This window comes from Paroedura picta, chromosome 3 (assembly GCF_049243985.1).
Source record: "Paroedura picta isolate Pp20150507F chromosome 3, Ppicta_v3.0, whole genome shotgun sequence".
Classification (NCBI taxonomy): domain Eukaryota; kingdom Metazoa; phylum Chordata; class Lepidosauria; order Squamata; family Gekkonidae; genus Paroedura; species Paroedura picta.
Window position 1 is genome coordinate 68112694 of NC_135371.1, and position 22513 is coordinate 68135206.

General features: G+C 46.8%; 1 protein-coding gene across 9 annotated transcripts in view; it reads right to left on the reverse strand.

Moving 5' to 3' along the window:
- TSPAN17 (tetraspanin 17) overlaps positions 1-22513 on the reverse strand; it is a 65489-nt gene that overhangs the window by 16197 nt on the left and 26779 nt on the right. For 5 of the 9 annotated variants that reach the window (XM_077326308.1, XM_077326306.1, XM_077326309.1 and 2 more), the window contains one exon: positions 11137-11187. The exons of 3 other annotated variants lie outside the window; for them this stretch is intronic. In XM_077326308.1, coding sequence (XP_077182423.1) covers positions 11137-11187 — 51 coding nt within the window. Of the gene's footprint in view, positions 1-8653; positions 10700-11136; positions 11188-22513 lie in introns of those variants that run through there. One more of the 9 variants, XM_077326310.1, reaches the window with a different exon arrangement.

Below are 22513 nucleotides of genomic sequence, written 5' to 3' on the forward strand. Positions count from 1 at the left end.
TCACGAAACTGGATTTAAGGGAGGCCTATTACCGGGTCCGAATAAAGAAGGGACACGAATATTTGACAGCCTTTAACACTCCCCTGGGGCAGTTTGAGTATACCGTAATGCCGTTCGGCCTCGCCGGCGCTCCGGGCGTGTTCATGAATATGATTAATGAAATTATGCATGATTTATTGTACCAAGGGGTGTTGGTTTATATTGATGATATTCTTGTGTATTCAGAAAATGTTGAGAGTCATGCTAACCTGGTCCGTGAGGTGCTCCGCCGCTTGCGGGAGCACCAGTTGTTTGCCAAACTGTCAAAATGCGAGTTCCACCAAGATGCGGTGGAGTTTCTGGGCTTCCGGGTCTCCCAGGCTGGGATTGAAATGGACCCGGGCAAAGTGCGGGACCTGTTGGCGTGGGAACCCCCCCGTACTAGGAGGCAATTACAAAGTTTCTTGGGGTTCGCTAATTTTTATAGAACCTTTATCCCCAATTTTGCCAAAGTGGCGTTGCCTCTTACTGATTTGTTGAAAACCAAACAAGGGGGAAAGACAGCTAACCGTCCGGGGGCGCCTCTCCATTGGACTCCCCCATGCCAGGACGCGTTTGACAGACTGAAATTGTTGTTTACGTCCGAACCGGTGCTGGCCCATGCTGACCCAACTAGGCAATTCACCGTGCAAGTAGATTCCTCGGACGTGGCAATGGGGGCCGTGATCCTCCAAGAGGGGGAGGATGGGAAATTGCACCCGCTGGCCTATCTTTCAAAGAAATTTTCTGGGGCGGAACGGAACTGGGCCATTTGGGAGAAGGAAGCGGCTGCAGTCAAATTGGCTCTTTCCACTTGGAGGCATTGGTTAGAGGGGTCCGCAGTGCCATTTGTGGTCTGGACGGATCATAAAAACCTCCAGGCGCTCAAGCAGCCCCGCTCGCTTTCGGCAAAACAGATGAGATGGGCGGAGTTTTTCGCTCGTTTTAACTTCTCCCTTAAACATCTACCCGGCAAAATGAACTTTCTGGCAGACGCCCTGTCGCGCCTGCCCCAGTACAACAGCAAACGGGACCCATTGGTGGATACAGTTTTTACCCCCGCCCAACTGGGGATGGCCGCGGTGACGCGCAGCCACACGAAGTCTGTACCGCCCATTCCAGGGGGTTGGGTCCAGAAGGAGTTGTCACAGGACTCGGAATTTTACTCCCTCCGCCCCGATCTGACTGAGAAGGGGGGGCTCTTTTTCAAAGGCGAGAGGCTTTTTGTCCCGGCTGTGGCCAGGGGAGAGGTTTTAAAACTTTGTCACGATGCGAAAACAGCTGGACATTTTGGGTTTGTGAAAACTCTGCACCTGGTCAGGAGACAGTATTGGTGGCCCTCTCTGCGCAAGGATGTGGAAAAGTATGTGCAGGGGTGCCCCATTTGTGTCACCTCAAAACCTGCTGGGGGAAAGAAAAAAGGGCTGTTGCAGCCCCAGCCCACCCCCTCCCGGCCTTGGACGGATGTCACTATGGATTTTATTACGGACTTACCTCCCAGTCAAGGGAAAACCGTCATTTGGGTGGTAGTGGACGCTTTTTCAAAGCAGGCTCATTTTATCCCGTGCACGGCCTTGCCTACTGCAGCCAAATTGGCTTCAATGTTTATAAACCACGTGGTACGTCTGCACGGGATCCCGACACGTGTTCTGATGGATCGGGGCCCCCAGTTCGTTGCCAAGTTCTGGCGGGAGCTCCTGAAGTTGTTAGGCATAGAACAAGCCCTCACCTCAGGCTATCACCCCGAGTCTAATGGCCAGACCGAGAGAGTCAACCAGATCTTGGAGCAATATTTGCGCTGCTTTATCAATCATCAGCAAGATGACTGGGTTTCCTTACTGCCACTCGCTGAATTTGCCTATAACAATGGGGCCCACGCCTCAACGGGGGTATCCCCCTTCAAGGTGGTGTATGGGACTGATCTAGTGGCAGCACCCACTTGGGAACTTAGCTCCACCGAAGCCCCTGACATTAATAAGTGGGCTGCAACCATCAGTGCAGGATGGCCGGAGATAGTTGCCAGCCTCAAAGGGGCGAAACAGGCCTATAAAGCCCAGGCAGATAAAAAACGGGTACCTGCACCAGAATGGAAAGTGGGAGATCTGGCCTATTTGTCCACAAAGAATTTGCGGTGTCAACAAAAATCCAAGAAGCTTGGCCCAAAATATGTGGGCCCATTTAAAGTGGTTAAACTAATAAATGCTGTAACTGTGGAACTTGCTTTACCAAAGACTTATAGGAATGTGCATCCGGTTTTTCATTCCAGCCTGCTGCGGAGAGCTCCCGTCCCGGATGAATGGCACCCTCCTCCAGCTACGCCTGTGCCGATATATATCGACAAAGACACCCACTATGAAGTTAACCAAATTTTAGACTCTCGTATGAATAAGGGTCGCCTCCAGTATTTGGTCGATTGGAAAGATTTTCCCTCTGGGGACAAGGAGTGGGTTGAGGCTGGGAATGTGAAGGCGCCCCGCCTTCTCCGGGCTTTCCATCGAGCATTCCCTGATTGTCCTCGCCCGGTGGATGCCGGCTAGGTGGGGGAGTGAGTTAGTTTTAATGCGGAGGGATGTCAGGTTGTAGAATCTCTGTCATAAATTAGCCTGAGTTCCTCCATGTCAGTTATACTGCTTGATTGGGCCTGGCGCCTGCTTGCCCTGGCCTTGTAGTTTGTAAGCTATAAAGTAGAGTAGTGATGTTATGTTAACCTTTATCTTGTTGTGGGCTCACAGGGTTGTTGTCACCTCTCTCAAGGCTGGGAGAATGGAATCCTGTTGTTTTAACACACATGTCTTTTCTCTCCTACCCCCCTCCTTGGGAACTGTCAAGTTTTGGGCGGGAGAAATGTATTGATAAGCTGGGGCAAATCTGGCCTCTGGTCAGATTTGACTTTCAGTCCAATGCGTATAGTGCTAATCAATAAAACTCTTTTCTTTTGAATAAGTTTTGTTGTGAGTTTCCTGTGCGTCTGACACTGACAGACCATCGGCCGGGCCAATTGGCAGGCGCGAAGCGATTCCTAGGCTGCTGAAGGAAGCAGTTGCTTCCTTGAGGGCGGCCTGACGCGTCGGGAGGCGCGAAGCGCCTCCGACGCGTCAGGCCGCCGGCAAGGGAGCCCCTGGCAGCCGCGCAGAGCGCGCCTGCCGGGGGCTCCCTGCCCGGCGGGCTGAACCGGTGAGAGGCGCAAAGCGCCTCTCGCAGCGTCAGCCCCCTGACACACGGAGCCCCAGCAGCCGCGCTCCGCACGGCTGCGGAGGCTCCGTGGTCTAGCGCCCGCTGCATTTAGCTGCAGCGGGCTTGATTACTAGTTTGATTATAATTTGACTGTTCTCAGACAGCTTTAAGCAACTGTTCTGCAGAGTTAAACTCTGTCAAAATTTACCTCAGCACTTAAGCTGCCTACTTCTCTGCTATCAACCTCCTAACTGTCATTTTTCAACCTCTGTTTTTTCAAGTCCCGCCAGCGGTCATTGGCTGCTCTGAGCCTGTCCATCACAGAGTCAAAACCCAGACTGTCCATCACAAAGCCCAAACAGAGTTAGAGCCCAAACAGAGTTAGTAGTGATGACTACCTTAGATGGCTTTAAAAGATTAGGACAAATTTATAAGTGATGAGTCTAGCAATAGCATACACGGGAATGCTTCACAACCTACTTGTGAGCTCCAAGAGGTATCTTGCTGGCCACTCTTGTAAACAGAATATTTGATGACAAGGGTACTTGTCATGCAACTTCTTTTTTTAAGTCTAGAGACTAATATATATCATAGGTAATCCGAATACTCTGCTATCTCTGCTATGCTCCATTCATGGAATTAAGGAGGAGGAGGAGGAGGAGGAGGAGGAGGAGGAGGAGGAGTTGGTTCTTATATGCCGCTTTTCCCTACCCGAAGGAGGCTCAAAGCGGCTTACAGTCGCCTTCCCTTTCCTCTCCCCACAACAGACACCCTGTGGAGTGGGTGAGGCTGAGAGAACCCTGATATTCCTGCTCGGTCAGAACAGCTTTATCAGTGCTGTGGCGAGCCCAAGGTCACCCAGCTGGTTGCATGTGGGGGAGTGCGGAATCAAACCCAGCTCGCCAGGGCAGAGTCTACACTTACTTTCTTTATTCCATTGTCAATCCTGTTGAATTCAAATCGCTTTGAACTCGATTCTTCCTCTCCCCCCCCCCTCCCCATTGAAACAGGAAAGTCTTCTGCATGTGGTTAGGGTAGTTCAGAAGGGGGGAGGAAGCCAAGCCTCTTTCTTTCTTTTCTTGAGGGGGGGGGGGAGAGGAGCCAAGCAGGGAGCCTCTTTCTTTTCTTGGAGGGGTGGGGGAGAGGATCGAAAAAGGCAGAGGAGGGGGGGAAATCCAGGACCAACAGAAATTGAGAGAAATTAGGGGCTTCTCCTTTACGGCAAGCGTGCCACATGACCAGGTGTAGCCTATCAGAGGTTCTCTACCACGGAGCTTTCTTTCCCAAATGGATATTGAGGATTAAAAGCAGTCTGAGATATCGCATTATAAAGGTAGGGTCACTCCGGATCAATCCTTCTTGCTGCAGAAGGAAATTTTACATCATAGAATTATAGAATCATAGAATCATAGAGTTGGAAGGGGCCATACAGGCCATCTAGTCCAACCCCCTGCTCAACGCAGGATTAGCCCTAAGCATCCTAAAGCATCCAAGAAAAGTGTGTATCCAACCTTTGCTTGAAGACTGCCAGTGAGGGAGAGCTCACCACCTCCTTAGGCAGCCTATTCCACTGCTGAACTACTCTGACTGTGAAATTTATTTTCCTGATATCTAGCCTATATCGTTGTACTTGAAGTTTAAACCCATTACTGCGTGTCCTCTCCTCTGCAGCCAACAGAAACAGCATCCTGCCCTCCTCCAAGTACAACCTTTCAAATATTTAAAAAGGGCTATCATGTCCCCTCTCAACCTCCTTTTCTCCAGGCTGAACATTCCCAAGTCCCTCAACCTATCTTCATAGGGCTTGGTCCCTTGGCCCCAGATCATCTTCGTCGCTCTCCTCTGTACCCTTTCAATTTTATCTATGTCCATCTTGAAGTGAGGCCTCCAGAAGTGCACACAGTACTCCAGGTGTGGTCTGACCAGTGCCGTATACAATGGGACTATGAGATCTCGTGATTTTGATGTGATGCCTCTGTTGATACAACCCAAAATGGCATTTGCCTTTTTTACCGCTGCATCACACTGCCTGCTCAGGTTTAGTTTACAATCCACAAGTACCCCAAGGTCTCGTTCACACAAAGTGCTACCTAGAAGCGTATCCCCCATCCAGTAGGCATGCTTTTCATTTTTCTGACCCAGATGCAAAACTTTACACTTATCTTTATTAAATTGCATCTTGTTCTCATTTGCCTATTTTCCCATTGTGTTCAGATCTTGTTGAACTCTGTCTCTATCTTCCGGAGTATTTGCCAGTCCTCCCAATTTGGTGTCATCTGCAAACTTGATGAGTAGTCCCTCCACCCCCTCATCTAGATCATTAATAAATATGTTAAAAAGTACTGGGCCGAGCACTGAGCCCTGAGGTACCCCGCTACTCACCTCTCTCCAGTCTGATGAAACACCATTGACAACAACTCTTTGAGTGCGGTTCTCTAACCAATTCCCTATCCACTTAACTATCTGAAAATCCAGATTGCAGTCCTTCAACTTATCCATCAGAACATCATGGGGAACCTTGTCAAAAGCTTTACTAAAATCCAAGTAAATGACATCAACCGAATTTCCCCGATCCAGCAAACCTGTTACTTGGTCAAAAAAGGAAACCAGGTTGGTCTGGCAGGACCTGTTGGAGACAAATCCATGCTGACTTCCTTGGATCACCAAATTGTCCTCCAGATGTTGGCAGATCGCTCCCTTTAATATCTGCTCCATTATCTTCCCCACAACAGAGGTCAGACTCACTGGTCTGTAGTTTCCCAGGTCATCCTTCCTCCCTTTTTTGAAGATCGGAATAACGTTTGCTCTCTTCCAGTCCTCCGGGACATCTCCAATCCTTAAAGAGGTTCTGAAGATGATGGACAAGGGCTGTGCAAGTTCTCTGGAAAGTTCTTTGAGTACTCTCGGGTGCATTTCACCCGGACCAGGGGATTTGAACTCATCCAGTGCAGCTAAATGCCTCTCGACAACCTCTCTATCCATGTTAACCTGCCACCCAGACACTATCCTTTGGCTACGGCTATCTCTAGATGTGCCTAAACACTTTGACCTGTGGGAAAAAACAGATGTAAAATAGGCGCTGAGCCTTTCTGCTTTCTCTGCATCTTCCGTTAAGAGTTTGTCCATCCGCACCCAACAGTGGGCCTATTGCCTCCTCTACTTTACATTTGCTCCTCACATAACTGAAAAATCTTTTCTTGTTACAATGGGCTTCCCTGGCCAATCTTAGCTCACTCTCAGCTTTGGCTTTTCTGATGATTGATCTACAGTGCCTAGTAACCTGTAGGTACTCTTCTTTAGAGCTCTGTCCTTCCCTCCATTTCCTGAACATTTTCCTTTTCTTTCTTAGTTCCTCTTGAAGTTCTCTGTTCATCCAAATATGCTTCTTAGAGCTCCTTCAGTGTTTTCGCCTTTCTGGGATAGTCATTGATTGAGCATGCAATAGCTCTTGTTTGAGTAGCGCCCACCCTTCACATGCTCCCTTCCCTTCCAGCATTCTCGTCCATGGTATGCCACTCATCATGTCTCTGAGTTTATTAAAATTTGCCCTACGAAAATCCAACATCCACGTCTGCCTACAAGCTTCCTTGGCTCCCCATCTCAAAAGGAATTCTATGAGAACATGGTCACTTCCCCCTAGGGTCCCCACCTCCTTCACCTCATCCACCAACTCTTGCCTGTTGGTCAGTATTAAGTCCAGTATGGCTGAACCTCTTGTGGGTTCATCTACCATTTGATAAATGAAATTGTCAGCCAGGCAGGTCAGAAAGTTGCATGACTGAGGATGCTTCGCAGAGTTTGTTTCCCAGCACACATCTGGGAAATTGAAGTCACCCATGATGACAAGGTCCTGTCGCTTGGATATTTTCTCAAGCTGCTCACAAAGTGCAGCATCCACATCCTCTCATTGGTCAGGCGGTAGGTAGCAGACACCAACCACCACACTGTTTGTTTTCCCCTCGCTTATTTTCACCCAGATGCTTTCCACTGTAGATATGATCTCCTTAACTAGAATTTCCTGACAGGTAAGCCCTTTCCTCACATACAGTGCCACTCCTCCACCTCTTCGATCTATTCTGTTTATTCTGAACAGTTCATATCCATCCACTATTACATTCCAGTCATAAGAATCATTTCACCAAGTTTCTGTGATGCCTACTAGATCATACCTTTCCATCAGCATGAGAAGTTCCAGCTCTTCCTTTTTATTGCCCATGCTTCGGGCATTAGTATAAAGACATCTGAATACTTTTACATTTGGTTCCCTATGAGCTGGCCTTGCCAGTTGGGCTGCCCCCGATCGTTCTCCTTCCTTACACTCCCTATGTTGATCGTCTCCTTCCCCTTGTGGCTTCAGTTTAAAGCTCTCCTGATGAATCTCCCCAGGTTCCTGCCAAACACATTCTTCCCCAGTTTCGATAAGTGCAGTCCATCAGGTGCTAGTAGGCCTTCCTGAAGAAAGCCTATCCCATGGTCCCAGAAACCAAATCTCTCCTGCCGGCACCAACTACGCAGCCAGTGATTCACCTCCATTATCTTCCTCTCCCGACGCATTCCTCTTCCCTTGACAGGCAAGATTGAAGAGAATACCACTTGTGCCCCCATTTGCTTGAGCTTCCTCCCCAGATCTTGATAATCTTTTTTAATAGGAACGATGGTATTCAGGGACATGTCATTCGTTCCCACATGGACCATCACATCGCCCCAAATCCAAACGGAAATCGCATTCTGTATAGAGGGCAGGGACTGAATCGATCTGGGGTTGGAATAAAAGCTCCATGCAGTTTACACCCAAATTAGAAGTCCGCACTCCTAACTACTACACCTTTTCCCAGCAAGACCTCCCACAAACCTTGCACAGGACTTTCTCCCATCGCTCGTCCTAGTATTACTGGATGCTTACTATTTTAGTGTCATTTATATTGTTTTATCATTATAGTGTATTTTAATGATGTTGCTAGCTTCCCTGAGACCCAAGTGAGGGGTGGGATATACATTTAATACAATACAATACCTTTATTGGCATAAAGCAGATAAGCAGGATAAACAAAGGTAATAATAGATATTATAGAATCAGAATCATCTGTAAACCACCCGTGGCGCCGCGGGCGCCACGGACTAAATAAAGCCGTAAGGGGTTCTGGGGCGGGATGTGTCTGGGATGAGGAAGGGTCCAGATTGGACCCTTCCTCATGACAATCGGAGGGACCAATCGGCAGGCGCTTCGCGCCTGCCGATTGGTCCCTCCGATTCCCAGCCCCAGGAACTGTGAGCCGCGCGCAGCGCGGCTCGCAGTTGCTCCCGGCCTGAGGCGGTGAGAGGCGCAAAGCGCCTCTCGCCGCGTCAGGCCGCCGCCTGAGGGAGCCCCCAGCAGTCGCGCTCAGTGCGACTGCCGGGGGCTCCCTGCCTGACGCGGCCTGACGCTTTCTGCCCTTCCTGCCGCTCTCTACCGCTCTCTTACCGTGCCGCTCTCTACCGCTCTCCTGCCGCTCTCCTGCCGTGCCGGAAGCGTGGTGGCCCGCATGCCGCTCGGGGCGGAGACGCTGTCGGAGCGGCCGCTGCAGTTGGCCGTCCTGCTGGCCTTCGCCTCGGGGGTGCTGGTGGGCTGGCAGGCGAACCGCATGCGGAGGCGCTACCTGGACTGGCAGACGCGGCGCCTGCAGGATCAGCTGTCACCCACGCAGAAGAAGCTGGACCGCCGCCTGCTAAACAACCACGAGCCCCGCAGCCCGCCGCCGAGTCGCTGACCGCCCCAAGGCCGGTGGGGCCATCAGCCCAACAGTCCAGCGGCTTCTGCTGCGCCGGCAGCGGGAGCTAAGTTCGCAGCCCCATCAGCGGCGCCGCCGGAGACGTCTTGCTCTGCGCTCATTTTGCTGCTGCCGCTGGCCCGAAGCCTCCTCCTCCCGCCCATCAGCCAGCCAGCCAAGCTCGGAGAAGACCCTGAGGAGCTCGCGAAGACCAGCCAGGGCAACCGGCAGGACGACACACAGAGAGGGAGGGAGAATGCCTCCCAATGGCTCTCCGCTCTTCCTCCCTCCTACACTTTAGGTAGGCTGCTCCACGGAGGGGGGGGGATTACCTGCTAGCGCCCATTGCATTTCAATCTGCAATGGGCTATATTTCTAGTAGAATAATAGAGTTGGAAGGGACCTTATGGGTCATTTAGTCCAACCCCCTGCACTATGCAGGAGACTCACATCCCTATCGCTCATCTACTATAACCTGCCACCTCTTTGCCTTCACATAATCAGCCTCTCCATCAGATGGCTATCTAGCCTCTGTTTAAAAATTTCCAAAGATGAAGACACCCCCCCCCCCCGAGGAAGCCTGTTCCACTGAGAAACCGCTCTAACTGTCAGGAACAATTCTGCTCCATACTCTATATGGTACCCTTTTAAATACTTGAAGATGGTTATCAGATCCCCTCTCTCAGTCGTCTCCTCTTTAGACTAAACAGACCAAGCTCCCCCAACCTTTCTTCATACATCTTGGTCTCCAAACCCCTCACCATCTTTGTTGCCCTCCTCTGGACACGTTCCAGTTTGTCAACATCCCTCTTCAACTGGGGTGCCCAAAACTGAACACAGTACTCCAAGTGAGGCCGAACCAGAGCAGAGTACAGCGATACCATCACCTCTCATGATTTGGGCACGATACTCCATTTGATCCATTATGACCCAAAATTTGTGAGTCACAGGGCTTGGATTTCTCTTTGTTCACAGGGTAACATTCATTCTGCTGTATGTGCAGTGATATCCAATGTAAATGCAACTTTGATTGATATTCAGGAGTCAGGAGAGAAAGACAAAAGAAAACCAGGCTGTCTGTCTGCATGCATGCCTAATGGACAGAGGGAGGGAAAAGCCTTCCTGCTGAACTAAACACAATGAGAATGAAGCAATCGAGGAGAAGAGATATTGTGAATGGCTAAAGGGCTGCATGACACAAGGGCTTAGGGATCCAAACAGAAGCAGGCATCACTGAATGGTAACATTTTCATATAGTGCTGGTTCACACATGCACATGCATAACCTGATTTCACAAGAGCTGATGGCCTACAGCTGACCCAGCTAAAAAGCACTGTACTAGAGGTGATGCAAAGTCATGCGGAACTTCTGCTTATGGTTGCAGATCTCTGATGGATGGCTCATTTGCACATGCAGGTCATCTCTGAGTGATGCAGCTATTGATTTGTATGCATACTCACTATAAAGAATCCAGGCTTGTGAAGAAGTATATGCTGGAACCCCAGTGTAAAAGACACCTATAAACTGGCTGTGCTAATTACAATGGAACTTACTTCCACTTAGGTGGGTTTCAGACTATTACATGTCTGCATTTTTATCTCCTTTTCTGTGTTCTTATATAAATCCTTCCATCCCAAACAGATTTTAATATGGATGAACTAGTTGTGCAGCACAGGATCAGCCATCTACTTTTTATCCTCCTTCCCTTACCTAGGGCCTGCAAAAGGGAGCTCCTCCACCAGGCATTTGCTTGAGGCCAACCGACCCAAAGACATCTGCTGGTGTCCCCCCCCCCCCCCCCGACAACCCCTTCCATGACCGAACAATCTGATCTACCCAAGGATTTTGTCAATGTTCCTATTAAAATATTGTTCTGGTTGATACGTTACGTTACAATCGTTATATTTGTTATATTTGTTACAATGTTCTATGTAATTTCCCTATGGCATTCTATGTAAACCACCCAGAGCCATATGGAAAGGTGGTATAAAAATCTAAATAAATAAATAGTCAAAAACTACTTGGAGATCTGCAGAGTGATGTTGGGTTTCAGCATCTAATAAACAAGCAGCATTTTCTCACACCATTTTTTTTTGGGGGGAGCAGCAAACCCACCCATGACTTTTGACTGCCACATGATAGGTACCAACAAGAACATTCCCCTTAAGATGTCTGATGTTGCACTGGCAACACTCACCTTTTCTGCCCATGCCCACAGACCGATGGCCAGGAAGGCAGCCCCCAGCAACTGCAAAAGAGCGAAGACCACAGTCAGGCAGGCTCTGACCAGCAGAAGCCACAGAGGACATGATGCCCTGCTCATGCTCTAAAGGCATCTTCTGTACAATAAATCCACCAGCATTTCCCTCACAAACAAAGACTTCTGCACTGCACATACAGATCAGATATATGACAATCAGTCCAAGCAACTTCCTTCATCCTGGTACTTTCCTCACAGACTCAGAAAGAAGCTGCCTCTTTAAAGGATGTACCTAAGTTTGGTTGAAACCTTGGGACAGAACTAACAAGAAGTTAGTTCCCCCACTTCCGCCCAAGGTAGTGCAACAATGGGCATCTTCAAAATGTCAACCTCTCTAGTACTATTTCCACCTACCATCCACCCTTGTGCAGGTCCTCACCTAACACTCTGGCTAACTTAAACCTAAAAATATTTCCCTAGTCTCATGTCATGACAGGAGGAGGAGCCTCAGTGCATATCTAACTAATTCTTACCTCAAAAATCTTATGTGTGGCAATCCAAAATGAAAAAAAGTCATAATGCTGGAAGATAGATGGCACTCAGTTAAGTTTTGGGAAACAGCTGAGGACAACTATGAGTAGTGCTATGGTTAAGGAGGTAACAGGACTAAAATTGAAATGCTGTTCTGTTTTTTACATGATTGGATGCAAAAGTAAAGTCCAAAGCTGTTCAACGCCTATTATAGGAACATGGAAAATGAGAAGTACGAATCAAAATAAAATGATTCAAGGTAAGAAGGACAATTGTAAATTGTAAAACAATGGAATGTTTAAACATTGTAATCTTGGGAATGAGCAGGGACTGTAAGATGGAGCTCTTCAGACAGATCTTTGGGCAAGGCCAGGGTAATTAGACCTAGCCCGCCCCCCCCCCTGGATTGGCTAGATCAGCAGCCACTCCCAGATTACCATCTGTTACCATCTATCCCCTGAGGCAGTGAGTTGGGAAGTTGTGAAGTGGGGGAGGGTGGTTCTTTTTCATTGCTAGGGTGAAATAGAGTATTTTACTGTTTTTTTTATTGTGGTGCTTTAAATCTGTGATCTGCCATGGAGGTTCGAGCTATAAATCAAGTGAATAAATTATTTAAAATGGACTGGATTAGGGTGTTTTCTGTCAGAACATTACAAAATTGTTTTACTCCAGAAATAACCAGCACAGAATAAACAGAGTTGTTCTAATAATGAGGCAAGATATAGCACAAGTAATCAGGGGCTATAATGCAAATTCTGAATGAATAATATCAATCAGACTTGATGGAAAGCCTATCAACATAACTATAATTCAAATTTACAATCTAGCTACCGATGCTGATGAGGAAGAAATCGAAAGCTTTTATGCACATGTCCAGGAAAAAATGATCACACATCTAAACAAGATGAGCTTACAATCATAGGTGATTGAAATGCAAAAGTAGGAAACAAAGCAGAATCAAATACTGCTGGAAGATTTGGGTTAGGAGCACAAAATGAAGCAGGATAGTGACTCACAGAATTTTGTTAAGACAATAATTTGTTCATTGCCAACACATGTTTCAGGCCACCAAACACATGACTGTATATCAGCAGATGGCCAATACAGAAATAAATACAGAAATAACTGGAAGCAGAAGATGGAGAAGCTCTAATCTTTATGCTGAAATAAGACCAGGAGCTGATTGTGGTACAGACCATGAATTTCCAGTATCAAAAATAAGAATAAACTGAGGGAAAACACCAAAACATTCATGGCACCAAAATACTATCTAAGAATCATTCCTGAAGAGTAAATCATGTAAATAACTGATTTGCATTACTAAGTTTAATTAAACCTGAACTGGAAGAACTATGGATTGAAATCAGAAATATAATCAAAGAAGAATGCATAAAGACTATTCCTGTAGCCAAAAGAGACGAAAGGTCTTGCTAGATTATTGATAAGGCTCTTAGCATTGTTAAAGACAGTAGAGAAACTAAAATAAAGGTGACAGAGATGAAATTAGAGGTTTAAATGCAGTGTACCATAGTGACAAAGAGAACTATAACCAGTGTAAAGGAATAGAAGTGAACAACAAAAAAGGGAGAACATGAGATCTGTTCCACAAGAGCCAAGAAATCAATAGGAATTTTAAAGCATAGGCATACTGAAAGATCAACATGGAAATACATTAACTGAACAGGACAAGATAAAGAAAAGATGCCACAATATACTGCAAAGATGAAGAGATTAAAAGATAACAAGTTTCTTTCCAAGAAGAATCTTTCAGAGAAAAACCTACAGTTTTAACAAGTGAATGAAAGCTGTGCTGAGACCAACTGGGAGAAACAAATCACCATGAGCAGATGGGATATCAATGGAGCTCTTCCAAGTCACAGAAACAGAGTCTATCAAAATCTTAACAAGAATATGCCAACAAATGTGGTAAACAAACAATTGCTCACAGACTGGAAATGCTCAGTTGACATCCCTATGAAGGAAAAGGAGATGTTAAAGACTGCAGCAACTATTATACCATTGCATTAATTTCTCATGTGACTAAAGTAAAGCAATAAAGACTGTTACCATATATGGAATGAGAAATGTCAGATGTTCAAACTGGATTCAGAAAAGGGAAGAGATACTAGAAGTCATACTGCAAATGTATGTTGATTACTGGAGCATACAAGAGAACTTCATAAAAAAAATCGTGTTTCAAAGCCTACAACAAAACTTTTTAGTTTGTGGGTCATGGAAAGTTATAACTGTTTTTTAAAGACATAGATGTGCCACATCATCTGATTGTTTTGATGCAAAGCCTGTACTTTAGACAAGAGACTACTGTTAGGACAGAATATGGAGAAACAGAGTGGCTTCCCATTGTTATAAAGGTAAAGGTAAAGGTATCCTCTGTGCAAGCACAGAGTCATGTCTGACCCTTTGGGTGATGCCCTTCAGCATTTTCATGGCAGACTCAATATGGGGTGGTTTGCCAGTGCCTTCCCCAGTCATTACCATCTACCCCCCAGTAAGCTGGGTACTCATTTTACCGACCTCGGAAGGATGGAAGGCTGAGTCCCAGCCTCATGGGCAGAGCTTTCAGACTGCATGTCTGCTGCCTTACCACTCTGCGCCACAAGAGGATCTTCTCCCATTGTTATACGAGGAAGTATTTTATCCCCCTATCTCTTCAATCTATATGCAAAACATGTAATAAAAAAGCTATATTCAATTCCGATGAATATGGAGTGAAAATTGGTGGAAGGAACATTAACAATGTGATATGTGTAGATGACATCACATAACTGGCAGAACATAGTAATGATTTCAAACAAACAAAAAAAAACTGCCTGGAAATATGAATAAACATATTGCCCAGGCAGAGCACAAAATAAACTTTCCCCCACCAGTTTGCCCATAAAGCATGCCTCTTTACCACAAAAAAAAAAATTGCCCAATATATATATACTAGTAAATAAGCTCGCTGCAGTCGTAATGCAGCGGGCGCTAGCGGGGCTCGCGAGTGTGGTGGGTGGCGCTGGGACAGGGTCGGGCCAGGCCGGGGCCGGCGTCCCATGGCGTGACCTACCTCGTAGTTGGATCAAGAGGCGAGGCAGTTGCTGCGGGTGTAGGCGGGGAGGCGAGCGGCGGCGGCCCTGTGCGCGACGCCGCAAGTGTTTCCTGAGGGCCCGAGGTCGGGCGGGCCGTGTGCGCGCAGGGCAGGGGCCGGCACCGCAGCTGCGGGTGGCGCCGCGGGCAGCTGCAGCAGCGGCGGGTGGTGCTGCGGGCCGCTTCCGTCCTTGTGGGCCAGGTTCAGTCGGCGCGTACTCGGAGGTGGTGGCAGGGCCGCGACGGCTGGACCTTCCTGGTCATGCCAGGAGGCAGCGACCGGCTGGGCGGAATCTGAGCGACTAAATGGCGGCGGGCGGCTGCATGGAGGCAAGCTGGAAGGGGGGCAGATTGGGAGGTGCTTTGCGCCTCCCGATTCGTCAGTCTGGCGGCAAGGGACCAATGGTTAGCCGCGCACAGCGCAGCTTGCCATTGGTCCCTTGGCGCCGGACTGACAATCGGAGGGCCCAATCGGCAGGCGCTTTGCGCCTGCCGATTGGGTCCTCTGATTGTCAGTCCAGGGGAAGGGGCCTATCGGCACCCTTCCTCATCCTGGACAGGGCCCTCTGATGGAGCCCTTACTCTTTTATTTTATCCGCTCCACGAGGAGCGGTTAAAGATATTTTAGAGATTCAAGGCTCCGTATTGCAACAGGGATTCCAGTAAAAGGCGCCCTATGCATCCATGAATGAATGCATATGTGTTTAAACAAATAAGTCTCATTTTTTAAAAAATTAGCGGGCATTGCGGTCCCTTTAAAAGAGTGCCAAAGGTGACTGGTCGCCTATCTTGACTGACAGGGAGAAGAGAGAAGCGTGTCTAGTGCGTTCCCTTCTTCCGCCATTTCAAGCAGGCGTACGAGATGGCAGGAAATACTAGATGGCAGCAGAGGAGCCAGCAGATGAAGAATTCTAGGAGGCGCGGGGGTTTTTAGCATTATGCCATTGCACTGGCATAAGACTTTTTTTTCTGTGTGGAATGGCCCACAGAGTCACCATTGGAAGCAACTTTATAGCAATTCACACGCGCACACACATGGACAGAGTCTCACAGCAGCAGCTGCCTAATTCAGCACTGATCATGTTGCCATTATGATCCAACTAAAGCCTGTGAATTTTTTAGATTCCTTGATCTCCCTAGCAATGCTGTTTCCCTCATACCTTCTTTGGCCTTCTTTGAATCAGCCTGATTGACACCTGAACCTGCCAGTGCCCATGGAGTCCCCATCCCAAACAATAAGCAGGACTCTTAACAAAGGCACAGTCCCTCTTTCTTTGATCACGCTTACAAGGCCAGTGTTTTCCTTCCTGACTGCACAATATATCAGATTGTGTTCCCATAGTTTTCTAACACCATCAGCTTGACATGCACACCCCAAACAGCACACCCTATCTAGTTAGCACTGAGAAACAGAAGGCTGAAGACAGAGAGCCTGGAACCACTAGAAGCCTGACACAGAGCAGACAATAGTCACCCTGTTCCCAAGGAAGGCGTTGGACATTCCAGAAACAGCAGCAGCAGCAGCCACCAGAGCTCTTCCCCTACCCACAAAAGAACCTTTTCTCTATTTTTATGGCCTTTGATTCTTGTCTGGGAGGACATAGTGGTCTGGATAGCAACTCCATCAAAAGGGGGCATAATGCAATGCCACCAGCAAACAGACTGCTGCTTTGCCTGACACTACCTCACCACCTAGCCATGCTGTGACCCAAGCAAAGTCACAGTGTTTCTTTATGTCTATCATATTTCTATCTTGCCCTTTCTCCAAAGAGCTCAAGGCAGTTTAAATGGTTTCCCCTCCTCTACAGCATCCACACAACAGGTCTGTGAGGTAGGTTACACTAAGGCAATAACTGAGCCTGAGCCTTCGGGGAGGGCGGTATATAAATCTAAATAAATAAATAAATAATAAACTGGCCCAAGATTACCCAGTGAGAACTGAGCAAGAATTTCTGCCATGATGGCTAAGAAACTGCAATGCTGCTGTTCTAACACTGGAATGACTCTTGCTGAAGACAAGGTGGAAAGAAAAGAATTTTTCCCCAAGAGGCTGTCATGTTAAATAAGCAAAGTCCTCCCTACAGGAAATGATAAAGGTGCTAGAAGAACCTCAGTGCTGTATGAAGCATAGCCAGGAAATCCTGCCATTCTGATAAACTTTTCTGTCACAAATGTACTGCAAATTACAGAATTAATCTCATGCAGGACCAAGTCTTCTCAACGCTACCAAATTGTCAGCAAATTCATTCAAGAAGGAGAAGCCCTGTAAACAGCCCCAACAGACAAAAAATAAAGAAATGACTTTCAGGACTGGTTGGCTGTCTCTGGAGCTTGTCAGGCCTGATGGTGACAACAATTACCAAAGAACATTCCTGATTAAATATAAGCCAGACAGCCTTAGAGATCAACTATACCTGCAACTCACAGAACTGAAGGTGGCAGGGTTTGGGCATCATTTCCTGCAAACACCTTGTTTATTCCTTTGGTCCCGTTACACCCTCAGGTAAAAAACATTTTTAACAGATCACGGGCAATCAATCAATCAATCAATCAGTCAGTCAGTCAGTCAGTCAGTCAGTCAGTCAATAAATAAATAAATAAATGGCACAAGTGCTGCTAGAATACACTGATGATCTAGCATCCTGCCCCTTGGGAATTACTAATTAGGAACCACTGGAAGTCATACAAGCTAGTAGAGGCTACCCCACACCTTACCAGTAAAAGGAAATGAGAGATATGGAGCTTCCTTTTAACAAGCACAGCTAATAGGTAGTGCTACTACTGAATCTGTTTAATCCTGTTCTAACTGTCTGAACTAGCGGTCATCACCTTATGTCAGCAAACTCCATAACTTTATTTTTAAACAATATTTTATACTTTGTCAATACGTGGGAGAGAGTGGCAAAAAATCTTTCTATCAATTTATTTAAACAAGACATCAATAATATATCTAATTCTCCACAGGGTCTTATCTGTGGATACTTAAATGCACAGATCAGGGTCAGGGAGAGAGGAAGAGGATTCTTCTTCAAACCTGGGGGTTTCCTCTGGCTTGCAGGAAAATCTGGGTGGGGATGTAAGAAGCACTGATGCCCCTTCAACGCCAAGCAATGGTGAGGACAGACAGGGTAATGAAATAGAGTTGCCACCCCACCCACCCCCTGACATTGTTGTGTATGCCAAGATAGCTGGCAAAAGGAGGAGCAGCCAATACTGCCGGTGCTGAAGCCATAAAGGAGCAGCAATGCAAGCAGCCAGGCAAGGAATACTACTAGTGCAGTCCACACCCACTAGGAGTTGGTGAGTGGGTAAATCTGGAGAGTAGAGCAGTCACGGTGCCAGTGAGAAGGCTGTCCAGAAAATGGCTGATCTGATGGGCAAGTGAAGCAAAATGGGTTCCCCCCAAATCTCACAAGTCCCCCTTTGTCAATATATCTAATTCTCAACATGGCCAAATCTTTGGATATAGGAGAAGTGGGTCAGAGTACTTTCTAGGGCTGTTTTGGCCTTTGAGGGAGACCTCATCAAGGTCCAACTAGGCAGCAAACACAGGGCAACTTACTATCAAACAACTGCATGGCTTGCCCAAGCTTGGCTACTTGCTATTGTTCAACAGAAGCAAGTGTGGTGTAGTGACTAGAGTTTGAGAACAGAATGTGGGAGACCCAAGTCTGAAGCCCCACTTTCCCATGGAAATGTACTCGATGGCTTTGGGCCAGTCATATGTTCTCAACCTAATCTACTTCACAGGGTAGTTTTGAGGATAGAATAGAGATGAGAATTCTGTAAGAATTCTGGGGTCCATTCCGCACAGATTCTTTGTAGCAGGAGTGTGGCAAATTGAAATCGCTACAAAAATGCAGTTATGCACAACGTCGTAGACAATCTGCCACACTCCTGAAACGGATGCGCAAAAAGCGCTTCGTTGTAGCGCTTCCAGGGAAATCCCAAAAAGTGGATTCACCCTCCAGAAAGCGCTACACTCTTGCAACCAATCTGCAACACTAGCGGAAAAGTTCTGTGCGTTACCATTGTTGTGGTTTCTGCAAAGTCCCTCCCCCTGGCTCTCTCCTCTGATCTTCCGGCGAAGCGATCGCCATTTTTTTTTCTCGGAGTGAGTGGCAATCAACGCACCGGCAAGCCTTTGTTTACCCAGCAAGGCTTCCCCAGCTGCAGTCCCTCCCCAGACCTGTTTTTTTTTTATTATTATATATAAGCATTTACAGAAAGCTAGAAGAAAAAAAAAGAAACAACCAGCTGGCAGAATAATCATTGACCCATGTAAAAGCACAATCCATTCTTGTCTTAAAAAGTACATACTCTCTTCTTCTGAAGTGGACAAGTTGTGAGGTTCGGTCAGGGCGACCACCTGCCCCCTCGACCCCTGTCCTTCTTGGCTCCTCAAGGGAGGTGGCCAGAAGATAGGAGGCCAGCTCAGAGACATCATCAACTCCTCCCTGAGTTCGGGAGAGTTTCCTGAGCGGCTCAAGGAGGCAGTGGTCCGCCCTCTCCCGAAGAAACCATCGCTGGACCCTCTGGACCCTGCTAACTACCGCCCAGTGTCGCATTTAGCGTTCCTGGGCAAGGTGGTGGAGCGGGCTGCAGCGGACCAGTTCCTGGCATTCTTGCAGGAAACTTCAGCACTTGATCCATATCAGTCTGGTTTCCGTCCTGGCCACGGGGTGGAGACGGTTTTGGTCGCCCTGCTGGTGGAATGAGCTCCCGGGTGATCTGCGGGCCCTGCGGGATTTGTCAGCTTTCCGCAGGGCCTGTAAAATGGAGCTCTTCCACCAGGTCTATGGTTGAGGCTGGGGTCAGCGAATCAGGAACATCGCTCCCCCCCTAGGAGTTGGAGTGTACGCTACTGCCCTATCCTTTCCTCTTCACCTCCTTGATAATTGGGGAGGGATGGGATTTTTAGCTGTCATGTTAGTAGACTGATGTTTTAATGGGAATTTTAATGGGGTTAGTTGTTGTGACCCGCCTCAAGCCTGTCGGGAGAGGCGGGAAATAAATCTAATAACAATAACAATAACAATAACAATAACAATAACAATAACAATAACAACAACAAAACAACAACAACAACAATAATGCTCAGTTCCCATCGCATAAGTTAAAAAGAAAAAGAAACAACCAGCTAGCCAAATAATTATTGATACATGTGAAAGTATAGTTTGCCATCCTCTTATAACGTACATATTCAGTTCCCATCGCATATTAGTCCTAACCTAGAAGTTATTGCAATCTTTCTTAGCAAAGTAATTGTTGATACATATGAGAGTATAATCTATTATTATCTTAAGTAATATAAAGTCAGTTCCCTTCGTATGTTGGCCCTAACCTAAGAGTTACTGCTGTCTTTCCCACAAAAAGCCAAGTAAATGCTCCACTGTTCATCACATTCTTCAGGTGCTCGCAGAAGATGGAATTGTGCTCTTTTCCATGATGTATCTGCCAGCAGGTCTTGAAGAAACACAGCGGTATCGCCTGATGGTTTCTGTGTAGAGTATTTCTAGCAGCCTTATTGTCAGGGCCCATAAAAATGTCTCTGTATACTCTGTATACTTTATCAATCTGAATCTCTTCCCCCTCTAAGTAGTCTTCCTGGCTTTTTGTGATTTCCTTCCTTAGGTCTGTTTTCCCAAATTCTTCTGAGACATCTTTAATTTTAATGCTCCTAGCTTTCAGTATCTCTAAGTTGCCTTTGTTTAACAAATAAAACATGTGTGCGTTTGTTAGATTTTCCATTTCTGTGTACAGTATGCAGTAACAGCATCTCGCGAGAGTTCGAGTGATCAGACGTTATCAGTTAAAAAAATCTCCATATTCTGTCAAGAACTTCCCCTCTCTTATTAACAAATTCTCAAGTTCTTTCTTTGTCAGTTTTAATGAGTGTATTTAGCTGGCTTGCCTCCCGTCCAAAGAAAGAATTCTCTTGTAAATTGGTTAGGGGGGAAGGAGGGGGGCTGATGCCTGGCTTTGAAGAAGAGAAAATCAAACAGAAAACTCACAGTCTTTGCGTTCCTCAGACTTCTGCTCTTTTCAAGCTGGAGAAAAAAAATAGTCTGGGAAAAGTGCAGGCTTTTATCAACTGGTCGTTCCAAGCTTAGAAGATTATTTACGACAAGGATGCCATTATGACCCCGAGCACAAGCAACAATGATCCGGATAACTTAGTCTCCGTGGATCTGTAGGACCCTCAGGATGCTGTTCCCAGTTCCTGGGGCAACCTGCAAGCGAGATTTGCGTATCTCGCTCAGGTCCGCCAGGTGCTTCTGCTCCTGGTCCTCTGCCTGGCTTGGGAGCCCATTACGGAATGGACTAGCACGGTGCCATCTTCAGTCGTCTCCCCCCCAGAGCTGTTTTAAGTCACCAAGCACCACACAGCCCCATTTGTTGGTTTATTTTCCCTTTATTTTTCCCTTTATTTTTGGCCGAAAATCACGCCCGTGTATTTTTTTTCACTCGGGGGGAGCGTGGCAACGATGAAACGGCAGCTCACACGCCACCTGCTAGCTAGATTGGTCACTCCATTGCAACGAATCAACGCAGATTCGTTGCAACGTGGAGATGCAGGGAAAGGTAAGGAGCCCCTGGCCAAGTCTTTGTTGTTTCCCTCTGCACAACTCACCTCAGCGGGCACCACTGCACAATCAGGTAATTGTTTCCCCATGGGGAGGCTGCAAGAAGGAAGGTAGGGGGGAAAGCTAAAGATGGGCCAGGCGCAGGAAGTGGTATGTGACTGATGAGTGGGAAGAAGGAAGCAGGAAAAGGGTGAGTCTATGGGGGATGGCAGGAAAGGGAAGGAGGAAATAGAGATGCTCCCTGGCAAATCTTTGTGAGCCTTCTGCTTGAAATTTTATGAATCTTTATCATGTACCAATTTACGTAGTCACATTTAGAATCCTTCTTCCAAGCCTCACTATTTTAGCCCTTATTCATGAACAAGATGATTCACCTCTTAATCATTTGTGAATGCTCTTTTCTGCATCTTTTCCATTATTTCCTTTTTGAGGTGGGACAGTCTGCAAATTATTCATAGAATCATAGAATCATAGAGTTGGAAGGGGCCATACAAACATGGATATGTCAAAGATTAAGGTCTTAATATAGTTTATTCTCAAACGCTTTCCTAACAATCCTTGCACCGAGCCCTGAGGTACCCCGCTACTCACCTCCCTCCAGTCTGATGAAACACCATTGACAACAACTCTTTGAAATATCTTTCCTGATCAGGCATGAATAGTCCAGACTGCATATTTCTCTGTGTAGCCCAATTTGCATTATGGTGAAAAAATATTCCCAAGTATTTGAAGCTTTTAACTTGTTCAATGTTGTTACCTCTTACATTCCATTTAAGAGGCTTCCAAGGCTTTCCAAAAACCACAATTTTTGGCCAGATTTGGGGGATAGGTCATTTATAAAATGGTTAAATAGGAGGGGATCCAAAATGCATCCTTGTTTTACCCCTTTGTTGATTGGTATTTTAGGAGTAAGACTCCCAAAGGTGGTGAGTTTGACTTGGCAACAGGTAGAAGAATAGAGTTTCCTTATAAAATATAGCAGCCTTTTATCTATCTACAACTTTAACAGCTGATCCCAGAGATCTCTAGGTACAGAATCAAAGGCCCCCTTAAGGTCCAGAAAAGCTGCAAGGAGCTTTGGATCCTCTTTCTTACTATATTTGTTGACAAGGTGGGCAAAGATGGTGCAGTGATCAAGGGAGGATTTCCCTTGACAGAATCCAACC